Below are 16398 nucleotides of genomic sequence, written 5' to 3' on the forward strand. Positions count from 1 at the left end.
TATCTTTAGAATTCTTCATGCTGGCAGATCTTTCTATTGTCCATTCCCCAAAAACGTGGTGAAAGATCCTTCTTTTCAAGTGCTCCAAAGCACTGGCAATACAAGTGCTGTATCTTTAATAGGCTACAAAGAATGGATATTTAGAAGAAAATTGGAACACTGAGCAAGAGAATAAAAATTTAGTATTAGATATCACTGCTCTGAGAATCCATTGACCATCCCCTTCACAGGGAATACCACTGGATTCACTTCTTAGTCTCTAACTGTACAAAGCCACTGCTAAGGTTTATACTCTTCCCCAGGACCAGGGGTCTATGCTTGGTCCTCTCACCCCAAGTTCAAGACAGCTACAGCCATGGCACAGTCCCTGGCAAAGAAAGTAAAAATTCAGTAAGCATGTACTCAGGACCCATCCCTTCAGCAACTTTCCCTTTTTCCTCCTGTATCATTGCTTCTTCTTTTTGTATTATTCCCTTCAATGTATAAAGAGTATTGTCTCATTCAAAAAAAAAAAAAAAAAAGGAAAAGAAAACAAGAAAAGCTTCCTTGATACTAGATACTAGATACTTGATACTAGATTGCTACATCCTCATTGCTCTGCACCTTTGACGGCAAAACATGAAAGTTCCATCTATGTTCTCTCTGCATTTTCTGGCTTCTCCTCTTCTCTTCTTTCCTGAACCTACTCTATTCAATTTTCTGCCCTCAGTAATCTACCAACTCGGCTCTTGTCAAGGTCACCAGTGAAATCCACATGGCCAAATGTTAGTGTCATTGTATGCAGTCCATCTGTAGCATTTGATACATCCATGCTCTCTACTTCTTGAGACACTTACTTCTCTAGGCTCTGGGTGCCCTCCCCCCCCCCACCTCCATCTTTGATTTTCCTTCTTACCAGTGGCTCCTTCTCCTCTGCTGATTCCTGAACCTTTGACATCAGAGTGTTCTGGGCGAATCTCATGAAACTCTTCTCTATCTATACTCATTCCATAAAGTAGTTTCATCTCCTCTTATGGCTTTAAAAAACGTTACACACTAATGGAGCCTAACATATATATTTGACAATTTGAAGAAATGCCTACCAAGCAAATCAAGGTAACACTTAGCAAAATTCCTGATAGACCCCTAAGCTTGCTCTTTTTGCAACGTCACAACTTTCTGGCCCCTTAAAATAGCTTTATTTAGTTTTATAGAAATATCTGGGGCGCCTGGGTGGCGCAGTCGGTTAAGCGTCCGATTTCAGCCAGGTCACGATCTTGCGGTCCGTGAGTTCGAGCCCCGCGTCAGGCTCTGGGCTGATGGCTCAGAGCCTGGAGCCTGTTTCCTATTCTGTGTCTCCCTCTCTCTCTGCCCCTCCCCCGTTCATGCTCTGTCTCTCTCTCTGTCCCAAAAATAAATAAAAACGTTGAAGAAAAAAAAATTAAAAAAAAAAAAAAAGAAATATCTTCCATTTTTATTCGGATGTTGAAACCCTACATTCATATCATAGAATTTCAGAGCTGAAAAGAAAAATAGTGATTAAATAGTTTAATAAACTTGTTTTATAAATGAGGAAATTGAAACTTAGAGAATTTATGTCCAAAGTCACTCAGATGGAAGTACTGATTTTTTTAAAAACGGAATTTACTTATTTAATCTACTTAGATAATAAAGTATTCAACCACTTTTCTAAAAGGACTTCTTCACAATAAAATAATGATGAAATTAAAACTTTAAAAATAGGGAATACAGAAAATATATGCTAAAGTAGAAATTTGGCCCCTAGTAAAAGATATCATTAACATTACTTTAGACGTTAGAGTGTCAGTAAATGTGCCTATTTGTCAGAGGACCATTTCAGACATGTTCAGAACAATGGACTAGCCTCTAGGATATGACTTTATTAATCTATTTTTAATAGTAGTTGATCTTCTACATAAAACACTGCCAAATATTTGTGCTTAGAGTTTATTAGATATTTTCAATATGCTGGAGCTATTTGGCATTGCCAAGTAAAAATATATTTTTTAATTTGTTGGTTAGGCAACTGTTCCTTTGTAATAGTTTATTTCAGATGATTAATCATTTGAGACCTGCCTGTAGACATAGGGCACTGCATTATAAATCACATCTTATTTTCATTCATAGGGAATGAAATGATATTCATTTTTTGGACATGATTTATCATTTGCAGGTTGTATCTGCTATCTATGTAAGCTAGGAAAATGGATGGATTGTCTTATTAAAAATTCTTCACCTTTTGCTATTATATTCTCTGCATAGCCAGAGAAAAACCATGAACAGGGACTACTCCATATCCCAGTATTAAGCTGTATTGAATTACTGATGGAAAGAAAGGTTACAGATGAGTTCCTTTGTTATCAGAGAAAAACATGCCAGCATCTGGACTTTTCAAACCATTTCATATAGGTATCATTTGATTTTTTTTAGGACACCTACTTACTATTTACATATACTGTGCCTTCTTTCAGAAGCATAGGGAGTAATATAGGTGTTATGCCTTGAGATCAGTTAAGTGTTCTTTTTTTCTTTTCATGCAGTTCCCTCCAGCTCATGATGATATGTAATCTCAAAGTTAAAGCAGTTGCTACTATTTTATGAAATGCCACTCTCACTGCCTGATATGTTCCTCTGTTGCCAGCCTGCCATTGTGAAAGGTGGTCACCAGGGCCATTGTCACTGTCTGGTGACAATGGTAAGATGTCTACTCTAATCCTAAAAGGATTAGTCAGATGAAGCTGTAAGGAAATTTAATCAAACATCAAGAGCAAATAATATTTAGGGCTTTTGGAACAGACTTGCACTGCGAGTTACTATCCTTGTCTTTGGCCACTTTAACTCTAGGAGTTGCAAATTCCTTGTATGCACAGTGGGGATTTAAAAAGAAAAAGCATCTCAGAATTGTTCTGAGGGTTGAATGAGCACTGGCATAAAGAAAAGCTTTCAGAATTGGTACTTATTGCTGGCATTTCACATAAGGCTAGGGAAAATAATGTTAATCTAGCTGATTCTCAGACTTCCCGTCTGTAAAGTGGGAAATAATATTTCTGCAGAATTTCCCTAGAACTTTGGTATAATGTATTTAAACATTTAGCACAACATCTGGATAGAATAGGTGAATCCATCATTTTGCTACACCTTCCAACCTGACTCTACAATATTTCTTCGGCCTTTTATTTCCTAAGCATCACTGTCAATTAGTATTTAGTAAACACAGTTTCAGCAGATGATTCAGAGTAATAGTCTGGGGACGTAAACAGGCAGTATAATGTATAATTAAGACCATGGATAACCTAGGTTCTAGTCACAGCTCTGACACTGACTAGTCTTCTCACCTTCACATTATAGGACTTCTTTGTGCCTCAAGTTCCTTATCTATTAAATGGGAATGCTACAGTGCCTATCTGGTCAGATTGTTTTGAGCATGGAATAAATGAATAAATGAACTTGCAGTTCCAGTAACATCTGACAACCATTAAGTGCTAAATAAGTATTTGCTGTTATTATCTGAACAGTCCACACAAACCCTGTTCAAATGTACACACACACAGGCACTCAGGCACACATGTGCTCTTGCATCATAAATATATCTACTGTGGTTGGCTGAGGTTAAACAAGAACATATAATCATATATTGAATTTAGCTAAGAAACCAGTTAAGAACTGTGTATAAAGTGGATTCTAATAAGATAAATTATTTTTCATTATTATAGGGAGGATGAGTATTATATTGAAGACACACCAATTTATGGTAACTTAGATGATGTGGTCCCAGGTAAGTTTTATGTTTCCAGAAATTATATTTATCTACAAATTAATATCCCTCCCCTTACTCCCACAGCATTTTGAGGTGGCTTATTTTTGGTTGCAGTCACATTTAAACTTCCCAAATGGCAACCATAAATTCAACAATATTTAGCATTTTATTTAGTATGTATTTCCGAAGCTACATATTGTAAATTGTGTTGAAATACTCAGTGTAAGTCAACATCCTGTTTTTCTATATTCTCTTTGTTTTACTCTAGAAGAAATGTGAATACAGGAAGACCCTGTTACTATGAATTTTGACACACACAATTCTATGAAATAAGGCTATTTCTAGAACAGAAAATAGCTCAGGGAAACAGTGCTTGGCACTGTCTACAAAAGCAAATCTACGCTGGATAATCTGGAACAATGAACACGTACTCTGGTTTCCTGTATTTTATCTGCTCAGGTTAAGTAGAGAATCTCGGGCTACGTTGAGGGCAAATGGGGAAAGAAAAGAGCTACATCGCCACTGAGTGGGTTATATTTTTTTTGTTCTTAGGTAACAAGTACTTTTCAATTCCCAGCTTCCCGTATTCCTTGAAACATCCCAACCACTCCAAAACAAAATGCCACTAAACTCCTTAAAACAGATAACAATGATCTGATCCCAGAGCTCTGATTAGAGAAGCCATAAGGATAAATGCTAGTATTTAACGCCATCCTGGCCCTACAAGTCCTTCACTTAATTCATGATAGGAAAGTTAGGGGTTAACAGAGATTTCCAGGAATGGACTAAACTCTCTGAATCTCTGTGTATCAAAACACCATGCAATTCTCCTAAAGTTAGGAATGTGAGACTATTAAAGGCTTCAAGATATTATTTAATCTTTGTCTTCCCCTTCTTTGTAAAGTGTCTTCTAGTCTCTATACTCTGAGAAATCAAAACTACTTTTTAGGACTATCCTATAATTTGCCCTCCTGTTTCACCTTGCAGAATCGTGGTACCCACCTATAATATCTGAGGTTTCAATTCTTACGCACTCTGGTGGTGCAAAGCCCACCATATCTGCAATTTCTGTATCTAAGGGAACACAGGTGCCACCCCACAGGCTCTGATTTAGTAGGGCCAGAATATGGTTTAGGAATTTGCTAGTTGACAAATCTCCAGGTGATTGTCATGCATGTTTTCCATGGACCATTCTTTGGTCCTCTGTGTTGCTTTTCAGAAATGGTTGAATGATTATAAGATAACTTGCATTATATTAGTAAATGTATCTTTCTTTCTGTGGGATAAAAGTGGTGCAATCCACATTTCTGTCAGGTGACAAGCCATCCTACAAGTCACTCTTTCTCTCTTTCTTTTCCCTTTCATATAGGCCTATCTGGGGGGAAAGAAAGGGATGGATAATTTATTATGCATGTCCCTACAGGATGAAATGAGCACAGGTCTGCTGGCTGTTGCACAAAAACTCTAAGTACTTAGGACCAGCATTTCATAGTTCCATACCCTCAAAACAGCCTGGCTGAACTGTCACGGATATATGGGACAAAAGTCATAATCTAAACATTCTTTTTCAAAAATAGGACATAGATTTCGAAGGGGCACATGCACCCCAACGTTTATAGCAGCACTATCGACAATAGCCAAAGTAAGGAAAGAGCCCAAATGTCCGTCAATGGATGAATGGATAAAGACGTGGTGTATGTATATATACAGTGGAGTATTACTCAGCAATCAAAAAGAATGAAATCTTGCCATTTGCAACTACGTGGATGGAACTGGAGGATATTATGCTAAGTGAAATTAGTCAGAGAAAGACAAATATCATATGACTGCACTCATATGAAGACTTTAAGATACAAAACAGATGAGCATAAGGGAAGCAAGAATAATATAAAAACATGGAGAGGGACAAAAACATAAGAGACTCTTAAATATGGAGAACAAACGGGGTTACTAGAGGGGTTGTGGGAGGGGGGGTGGGCTAAGGGGCATTAAGGAATCTACTCCTGAAATCATTGTTGCACTAGATGCTAACTAACTTGGATATAAATTAAAAAAATAAATTAAAGGGGTGCCTGGGTGGCTCAGTTGGTTAAGCGTCCAGCTCTTGGTTTCGGCTCAGGTCATGATCTCATGGTTCATGGGTTCAAGCCCCACATCAGTCTCTGTGCTGACAGCATGGAGCCTGCCTGGGATTCTGTCTCCCTCTCTCTCTGCCCCTCCCCTGCTCTCTCTCTCTCTCTCTCTCTCACTCTCTCTCTCCCTCTCTCAAAAAATAAACATTTTTTTAAAAGTTGAAAAAAATAAATTAAATAAGAATTAAAAAAACATAAAAAAATAGGACATAGGTTTTAAAATGATTCTGAGTATGGGGTGCCTGGGTGGCTCAGTCCATTAAGCATCCGACTTTGACTCAGGTCATAATTTCACAGCTCCTGAGTTTGAGCCTCACGTCATGCTCTGCACTGACAGTGTAGTGCCTGCTTGAGATTCTCTCTCTCTCTCTTCCTCTGTGCCCCACCACTCCAAAATAAATAAACTTAAAAAAATAAGAAATAAATAAAATGCCTTTAAGTAAAACTTCTCACTTATGGAAAGAATTGCCAAATTTCAATCATCAGTGCATGTGCACTATACTGTGCCACCACCGTGCACCATTTGCAATCATGGCTAAATAGAACACATGGGATCTCCAACATCTAAATGGTAGTTTAAGTTGAGCCTGTCATGTCCTGAAATGGCATAAATTAATATGATCTAGTCCTTATCCTAAGTGACCTTCTTTTGTCTTATTGGTAATGCTGCAGGGCAAAAGACTTCTCCACATTCTGAAGCATAAAATGGTTTGTGCTTCCTTATTTTTTTGCATCTCCAAAAAATGACAAATCAAATGACTCTTGGGGGTTTCACATTTACAGCTATATGATGTTTGGGTTGTGTATTTTTATTGGCACCAGCATTTTCATTTTTCCACTGTAAATCATGATCTTTTCAACTCATCAGAACCAGTGGATGAAAATTGTTATGAACAAATGAAAGCACGACCTGAGAGATCTGCAAATGAACTGCAAAAAGCCACTGCACCTGCACAGGTGAGCTTTGTTTTCTGTATTCTGGATCAAGCTCAGCCTAGATCACAGCACAGCTACATGTTTCAAGAACACAAAAGCAGCACATGCTGATTCACACCTGAAGCAGCCCGAGATTTTACAGGCTGAATCAACGTCAAACTCTGGGACCTGAGCTCTAAAGGGAACCTCAAAGGCAAAGCAAACAGTGCTTGGAAACACACTTGAAAAGTCAGAATTGTGTACCATTACAAAGGCAATAGATTGAAAGGAAAAGTGGTTCTCTTCTTAGTCAATGAAGCTTTTTCTTTCAGATTGAAAAAAAATTATGTGTGTCACAAAGATAAATACAAAAGTTGGCACATATATAATGCTCAAAAGACCTAGATGTCAGGAATTTATGGGGGCAAGGGGAGGAGAGGAGGGGATAGGGAGAGAGAGGCGGGAGGACGGAGGGAGAGAGAAAGAGAGAGGGCTTTACTTAAAAGATAAATGAGCTGGATATAAAAGACCATACTTCTATTTTATAAGGCAAATGAGTATAAATTTTAGTATATTTTCTATGGGCGTGGGCTAATGGCAAGAGATTTTCACATAGCTTGTATAGGGTTAGGCAGGACAAAGTGTAAGCAGGAACATATGGAAACTCAAGAAGAAATGGATAGTTGTTCCCTTTTGTACCACAATCAGTTCAACCTCCTCAGATAGCACTGACTTCATCAAAAGCCATTCACAATTCTTAGTCTACATGCTGTTGACATGTCATAAATTTCAGTTAAAAGAGTTCTTTTTCCTCCCAGATTTTGTCTCTTCAATTTTGTGCTCTCTTGCTACTCTCTAGAAATTGTCATAGGCCCAGCACTTCCAATGCAGCTATTATGTGTCAGACCTTATCATATGTGCTTTACATGCATTATCTTCTTGGAGTCTTATGAGGGAACCAGCATTATTTCTCCCATTTGACAGAGGCTTGAGAAGGATGAAAAACATGTTCTAAAGTGCTCAGATACTACATACAAAGAGGATCTAAACTTAGTCCTGTATAACAGAATGTATTCTCCTCCCTAAGATGGGTCATATCTTGTAAACCTCCCATTAATACAGAGTTTTTCTCTTTTTCCTTTTATGAATGAGTTAAGAAATCAGAATTCTTGGAGTTTTTAAGAAACCAAGATGTGGTAAGGTTTAAGCAAAATGTGAAATCATCTTCTGATGCAAAACCTGTTACCCGATGGTAAATTAAGGGTAATTTAAAAAAAAAATTTTTTTTTCAACATTTATTTATTTTTGGGACAGAGAGAGACAGAGCATGAACGGGGGAGGGGCAGAGAGAGAGGGAGACACAGAATCGGAAACAGCCTCCAGGCTCTGAGCCATCAGCCCAGAGCCCGACGCGGGGCTCGAACTCACGGACCGCGAGATCGTGACCTGGCTGAAGTCGGACGCTCAACCGACTGCGCCACCCAGGCGCCCCAAGGGTAATTTTTTTTTAATAAAAGGTAGGAAGAAGTGCATTTTGGGATGCCTGGGTGGCTCAATTGGTTAAGCACCTGACTCTTGATTTTGGCTCAGGTCACGATCTCACAGTTGTGAGTTCGAGCCCCAAGTCAGGCGCTACGCTGACGGTGCAGAGCCTGCTTGGGATTCTCTCTCTCCCTCTCTCTCTGCCCCTCCCCAGCTCATGCTTTCTGTCTCACTCAAAATAAATAAACTTAAAAAAAAAAAAACTTCATGTTATAATAGGATCTGCTAAATCCATAATAAAAAGAAAATATCTCAAAGGTTAAAATATAACCACACCATCATAAATGTAGAGATTCAAAGCACCATAACTATAAAAGAACTAAAAATTATTTTTTAAGTGTATTTATTTTGGGGGAGAGAGAATGTGTGTGTGCATGAGCAGGGGAGTGGCAGAGAGAGGGATAGGGAGAATCCCAAACAGGCTACCCTCTGTCAGCATGGAGCCTGATGTGAAGCCTGATCCCATTAAATGGGAGATCATGACCTGAGGCAGGATCAAGAGTCAGCTGCTCAACTGACAGAGCCACCCAGGTGCCCCCAAAGAACAGAAAATTCTTAATAAAAGTTGCTATTTAGTACATATGAATTGTGCCACATCTGGCTTTTACTCAAGTGGAAATTGTGGCAAGTTTAAAATGCCTTTAACAGTCTGCTATTTTGTAAATGATATATTTAAAGACAGTTCTAAAGAGGTTAGCCTTTATTCTATTATGCCCTTCTCATAAATTTGGTTTCACAAATTAAATATAATTTCTTTATATTTGTTCAATTCTATTTTATTAGAATGATCATTATCATCAAAACCATTACCCAATTTGCTACTACAATACTTACTTTGTTAACTTTGGTCAATTACAAAAGCATAAGGAGCCTACAATATTATGCAGAAAGCATTACGGATAAAGCGTCTGTTGGAAAAAGAAACAAGCTTCTCGCCCTTTAAAATGATGTATACAGTTCAGAAGTTGTAATTTTAATACCCAAGTCTACCATTAACTCGGAAGAGATCATCAGGAAACCTAATAGTAAAACGAGTCCACACAGTTCCCATATCCTAAAACACATTAAGGACCACAGTGTGAGCTTGCTCCTCTTCATGTCACAGTTTCCCACTGATGTTGCCTTTCCCTCCTACGTCAGAAGTATCTACTTTCCTTTCCAAAGCCAATACCTTATTTATGCTCATGACCATTTCTCCTTTCAAGATCTTGCATCTTCAATTATTTAATTTGTCTCCATTTTCCATTTTTTCTTTAAAGGATCATTACTATTTACCTACTAATATGCACAAATCACCCCAATATTTAAAAACAAAACAAACAAACCAACAAAATTTGCCATCAACCTGTGTTTCTCCATAATCCCTAAACTGATTCTTACTCTCCTCTGCTGTGTCTATAGATACACATTCTTTTACTCCTGGCTATATAATTCCCACCCATCCACTCATCTGAAACCACACTCTGGAAGTCAAGTGAATCATTTTTAATTTTTTTAAAGTTTATTTATTTACTTAGAGACAGAGAGCACAAGTGGGGGAGGAACAGAGAAAGAGGGAGACAGAATCCCAAGAAGGCTCCACCTTATCAACACAGAGCCTAATGTGGGACTCAAACTCACAAACTCATGAACTGCGCTATTATGACCTGAACCGAAATCAAGAGTCAGACGCTTAACCAACTGAGCCATCCAGGCACCCCCAGAAGTGACTCTTCATGTACAATCTATGATCCTTTCTTGGGACTCCCATTTTCCGAATTCTTTAGCGCTTGATAAAGTTGACCAACTGTTGACCGGACATACATTATTTGGAATGCTTTCAGTTAAAAGTACAGAAACCAAATTCAAATGACTTTAGCATAATGCCTCATGTAACTGGGAGATGAAGGGTGTATTTTGTTTTTGAGATGACTGAATATGAGGACTCTCTCCATTTCTCTTCCCTGCTTCTCTTGGTTAATGACTTCCTTCTCTTCTATTACCAGTGGACTCTTCCATGGACTGAGCAAGCCATGGGGAGATCCAGATTTTCTTCCTCCCAGTCTCAAGGAAAAAAACACATTTTCTATTCCTACATCTGTACATAAATCCCAAAGATGCCATATAATTAGCTCTGCTTAAATCACATGTCCATTCTTGGACCAACTTCTGTTGCCAACTTCTGTTCTGTGGTATGATTGGTTCCAGCCTGGGTCACATGCTTAGTCTTGCCCTAGGAGTGGGGTACAGCACTGTAATTGACAGCCTCTCTCGGACCAGAGGAAAAGAGTTTCCCAAAGGACAATGGGGAATTTATCAAAGAAAAATGATAGAACAAAGTGCTGGACAGACAAAAAAGATATCCATCCCTTTGTATCACTGAGTGCCTTCTAGTTATTTTTGAACATCACTGATGTCTCCTTCTCTGTTTGGGCAAAGGCAAAGGAAGTAGAAGTACAAGGTGTGTGCAGAAAGCAGTAAATTGTTCACTTTCCCTGGAATACACTTTTGGGGAGGGGGCAGGTAGTGAGAATCAAAATAAAAAGGTGAAGTACAAACATGGAAGACCTTGAATGTCAGAATATGAAATTCAGATTTTATAGGCTAAAATTTTGGAGACAGAATGGGAAAAATATGAAAGTTGCACCTGAAGAAGACAATCTGAAGATAGCACACAGGCTAACTGGCAAAGGAAAGAGACTAGAACCAGGATACCAGTGAGGCAGTCATTGCAATTTACCAGGAATTACTATTTTAGGAACAAAAAGTCAAAGATACTAGAGAGGTTGCAAAGAGAACCATCTCTTCCGCCTGGTAACAAAGATAAAACATGTAATTCTTAGCATGAAAATGGGTGCAACAGGGACATGCTTACCAATACATTCAAAGGTCTGTTAATCTGAGTGTCGCTTCCTTACTCCATGCTCCATGAATTTATATAATTTTGGCCTACTCTTAAAGGTGAATCCTTAATACAGAAATTTGTGGTTTATTCAATGGCTGTCCTACAGTTTTAGCCTACAACTTCGAATAACTATAATCCCCCAACTTATCTTTGGACAATGATTATAGCTTCCATATATATTATCTCTTCCGAACCCTGTGAGATAGGTACTCTCAATTTATAAGCAAGAAAATTGAGGCTCAAATAGTTTTTTAAAATTTCCCAAAGTCTCATGATCAATAGAGCAGGGATTCAAGCCTAGGCTTTCCAACACCAAATTCAAGGTTTTGCCTTCAGCCTGTTTGTTCCCCCAAGTTTCTGCAGTCTTCTGTTTTTCTTATTCTAGTATTGACCCTGGTCTAGGCCAGAGAGGACCTCTTGGATGCAAATGAATACTCCAAGGACAACTTAAAATGAGCTCAAAGGGAATCTGGGGAAAGGAAGGCAAAGAGGAAATAAAAGGGGGAAGTTGGAAAATGTAATTCTTGCCAGATGCCACTCACATAAATGGATACTCTTATCTTTATACTTCTGAATCTTTATACTCCTGAATCTCAAAAGTAGAAAAATTGGGGACTTTTATGGGTACCGTCAAATGACCAGTTATTAAACATGGGTAAAGTACATTTTGAGGTTCATTAAATTCCTTCCTATCATGCTTGTTCCCGGTTTAACAAATTAGAGTATTGTCACTTGGTAAAAGCAACACAGGGCAAGAGCTATATAAGGTAAAGGCAGGGGGAGATGCACATAAAGGTCCATCTAAAATGTTCATGTCTATTTTGTGTATAAGAAAGAAATAAAAAATATGCATACAAAAATCTCATCTCAAAAGTCTTGAGGCTTGAGTTGACTATTGTTTTTTGTTTTCATCCTAACTGCCAAATTTGGCAAAACAAGGTAGCCAGAGCCCAGAAAACAAGCTGCTTGTTTTTCATAGACCTTAGAAATCCCCAGAAGTCATCAAAGTTAAAGAATGAGCTAACGATAAAAAAATTAACATGCCTTTCTTTTTAGACAACCGAGGAAGCACAGGTATTCTATTCCCTCGTGGATCACAACTCTGAGAGGAAGCGCAGAAAGCCCAAGAAACAGAATACTGATCTGTCACACAAGGACGAAGAAACCCAGTTATGTGCTGCAGATGCCATCCTTTCTAACACCACTTCAGTAGACAACTTCCCATTTGAGAGCCAGGAAGTAGAGGAAAATGTTCATGATGACCCCATTAGACTATTTGGATTGATTCGTGCAAAGAGAGAACCTATAAACTCGCTGGACTATGATATAGCTCAGTAATCTGGCTCTTACTGGAAATGTTAAAGAAAATAACATGATTTGGGAGGGTGACAATCTAAATCATTTGCTAGTGGGATGGTGGCTTACCTCTTATCCACAGCTTATGTTCATGCACACCAAATGTAGTGCCATGAAAATTAGTTATTTGAATTGGCTTAACAAATGCCTAAGTAGTAAAATGTAAAACAAAATCAAGTTTGCCAACTGAGCCTAATAACAAAGTCACAATTTCACCAACAATGCTTAATACTCAGTGAAACAAAATTTAAAAAAAATTTTTTAAGCATAAGTATATTCTAGAACATGTTGAAAGAAAAGTAAAAGCCACTTTTTAAAAGGCATTTTTACTGTCTCATCAATACGAAATACCCCTTCATTGAAAGATATTTCTGATTGAAAGCCATGGGACATCAAATATATTCCTAATAGAAGTAGAAGATTCTTCTTAAAAAGTGTTTTTTCCCAGAGGACCTACCTTTATTACTTTTAAAAATTATTATAAATTGAATGCATGTCCCTTATAACAATAAACAACTATAACAAAGAATTTAGATACTTCACTAGCCAGAGACAGTCACTATGAGCAACTTTCTATATCCCCTTCTAGAAATTTTTCTGGACATGCCTATGTGCATACATCCGTTGTTTTGTTCTTTCTTTTATACCAAAAAAGGAAGTGATTATTTTATACATATTATTTAAACTTTTTTCACTTAATATATTGGGGGTTTATTTTTCTTGTTTTTTTAAACTATAACTAAATACAGTTACATATTATAATTTTAATGCCTGCATAGCAATTCACTGATGACATTAGAATTTATTTAAATAATTTGAAAGTGTATTCAGCTATTCTCCGAGTTCTGTTTTTCATTTTTACATATAATTATTGTAATGAGAATGCATCTCCACACGTGTTTAAGTACTTATCTGACTTCGTCTTCAGGCTACATGCCTAGGAAAGGAATTGCTGCTCTAAAAGGTATGCATAGTGAGTCTCCATAGAACATACTTCTAAAAGGTCAAGAGTTTGTTCAAAGTATGTGTCCAATTTAAATTCCTGTAAGGCCCTCCAAAAAGTTATTTAAAAAACTTTCTGTTATCTTTCTCCATTTGGAATAGGAGTTTAACTGGGTTTCAAATCATCACTGACCAAGAAAAGTGTACATGTGAGCTGTCAGTCCTGCCCTCTGACCAGAGCTTCATGGATTTTATTCATTCTTTCTTCAATTCTATTGGGCTCCTACTGGTGTATAGGTACCAAGTTAGACATTGGTGTACAATGAGAAAAACAGAGTCCCTGCCTCCATGGAACTTACAGATGAGTAGGAAAGATGAGTATCAGCTTAACAAAGTATAGCTACTGGTAAAAAACAAATATTATTAAGAAAATAGAAGAATGAGAAATAATAATAGAGAGAGAGCATCTCTGAAGAGAACGTTTTAATTCTGAGAACTGAACAATGAGGAGCCGCCAATGTAAAGAGAGAGGAAGGAAGAGCATGTTGTATAAGAATTCTATCCATATTTGGAAGTAACAGCTTCTGTCAATAACTATTCCTATTGTGAACTGGTAAAAAACTAAATGCCAATGCCAAAGTAAAATATTTGAAGTTGTCCATAATGCCATAAAAAATCCAAAAAATATTAGTGTCTAAGGACAAAAGAAAAAAGAATCAGGTTTCTGACTTTAGAGAACCACAGAAACATAGGAAATAATAATTAACAATGATACATTGACTTTAAATTTAATTTTCAAAATAAAATAAAATCTTTGTTATTGTATATGTTTATGTTACATTTCTGTACATAGCATGGTTCGGTAAAAATAAAGTTTGATTGTATTTTGGCAGTTAGTTTTTCCTACATCATTCACCTACATTATTCACTTAACCCCTAAACATATTTCAATTTTTTGCCTCTAGTTTATATCATTTGAATTCCACTCTATTATGAGTTTTATGCATCAAATATACTTGATGACTGATAATTTGGAAGGTTTTTAGCTATGAATTCAAATTCCCTAATAGATAAAAGATTATTCAAGTTTATCTATTTCCTGTTGAGTGAATGTGGTAATTTGTGTCTTTTGAGGACTGTGTCCCTCTCATCTAAGTTGTTAAATTTATGACATAAAGTTGATCAAAATATTCCCATATTATCCTTTTAATATCTTAAATCTAGTGATTTAACCTCTCTTTGATACTAGGAATTTGCTTCTTTTTTTCCTCTTATCTCTCCAGTTAGAGATTTATCAATTTTATTGATTTCCTCAAAGAACCAGTTACTGTTGACATAATTTTTCCATTGTTTTTATATTTTGTGTTTCATTGGTTGGTCCTCTGATCTGTATTATATTATTTCTTCTGTTTATTGGGTTTCATTTGTTCTTTTTTTAGCTTTTCAAGGTGGAAGCTGAGCTCAGTAATGAGACTTTCTTCTTGTCTAGAATAGGCATTTAGTTTCATAAATTTCCCATAAATTTTGATATATTGTGTTTTTATTTTTATTTCAAATATTTCTACTTTCCCTTTGATTTCTTCTGTGATCCATAGGTTATTTAGAAGTGTGTTATTTAGTTTCCAAGTATTTGAAGAGTTTCCAGGTCTCTTTCTTATTGATTTCTAGTTTAACTCCATCGTAGTAAGAAAACATATGACTTGAATCCTTTTAAGTTTATTGAGCTTTTCTTTAATGCTCAGAATATAGTCTATCTTGGTAAATGATGATATGCACTTGAAAAGAGTGCATAGTCTATTTTTGTTGGATAGAATGTTCTCTAAATGCCAATTAGATTAATTTGGTTGATAGAGCTTTTCAAGCTTTCTATGTCCTCTATATTTAAAATTCATTTTTATAGGCAGCATGTAGTTTGTTTGCTTTTTTAATCCAATCTGAAAATCTCTGCCATTTAATTGGGGTATTTAGACCATTCTCATTTAATGCAGTTATTGGTATGGTTAGGTTCAAAGCAACAGTCTTGATTATCTGTTTTCTATTTGTCTCATCTATTCTTCATTCATCTTTTTCCTCTTTTTGTGACTTCTTCTATATTACAGTTGACATTTAAACAATACAGGGGTTAGGAATACGACCTCCTCAATAGTAAAAAAAAAAACCCACATATAACTTTTGACCCCCTTCCAAAAACTTAACTACTAATAGCCTCCTGTTGACCAAAAGCCTTACCAATAAACATAAACAGTTGATTAACACATTACTTTGTATGTTATATGTATTATATACTGTATTCTTATGACAAAGTACATATGAAAAAGAAAATATTATTAAGAAAATCACAAGTAAAAGAAAATACATTTACAGGACTATACTGTATTTATATATTTTTAAAAATCTGCATATAAACAAACCATGTAGTTCAAACCCATGTTGTTCAAGAGCCAACTATACATTTGTATATTTTATGGCTCTTTTTTATCTTTATTGTTGGATTAGTAGTTATAAGTGTGCTGTGTTATTTTAGTGGTTGCTTAGAGTTTATAATAAACATCTTTAACCTATCACAGTCTACACTTAAATGATATACTACTACTTTGGTATAGTATAAGAACCTTAAAACAGTGTACTTCCATTTCTGCCCTTCTGGCTTTTGTGCTCTGGGTTTTATTTATTTTATACATTGTTATTAATTTTTCCTTTAATAATGAATTCTCCTTGCTATGTCCTTTAATAAAGCCAATTCTTATTTTCAGAGATTTAAGTAGCAATAATAAGCATCTTCATGTTTATCTCTGTAGTTAGTATTTCCAGAACACTTCAATACTTTTGTAGAGCCAGGCTTCTATCTAATACCATCATTCTTGAGCTAA

The 16398-nt window shown here is 36.5% G+C and overlaps 1 protein-coding gene across 2 annotated transcripts in view; it reads left to right on the plus strand.

Annotated features, from left to right (window-relative positions):
- Positions 1-14420, plus strand: part of TRAT1 (T cell receptor associated transmembrane adaptor 1) — a 39298-nt gene extending 24878 nt beyond the window's left edge. For both annotated transcript variants that reach the window (XM_040484439.1, XM_040484440.1), the window contains 3 exons: positions 3714-3775; positions 6758-6846; positions 12287-14420. In XM_040484439.1, the coding sequence (XP_040340373.1) occupies positions 3714-3775; positions 6758-6846; positions 12287-12568 (433 nt within the window). In that variant the 3' untranslated portion in view covers positions 12569-14420. The remainder of the gene's footprint in view (positions 1-3713; positions 3776-6757; positions 6847-12286) is intronic.
- The last annotated feature ends 1978 nt before the right edge of the window (positions 14421-16398 follow it).

The sequence above is a fragment of the Herpailurus yagouaroundi genome, unplaced genomic scaffold (genome assembly GCF_014898765.1).
Source record: "Herpailurus yagouaroundi ecotype Mexico unplaced genomic scaffold, PumYag 162, whole genome shotgun sequence".
In the NCBI taxonomy this organism is placed as follows: domain Eukaryota; kingdom Metazoa; phylum Chordata; class Mammalia; order Carnivora; family Felidae; genus Herpailurus; species Herpailurus yagouaroundi.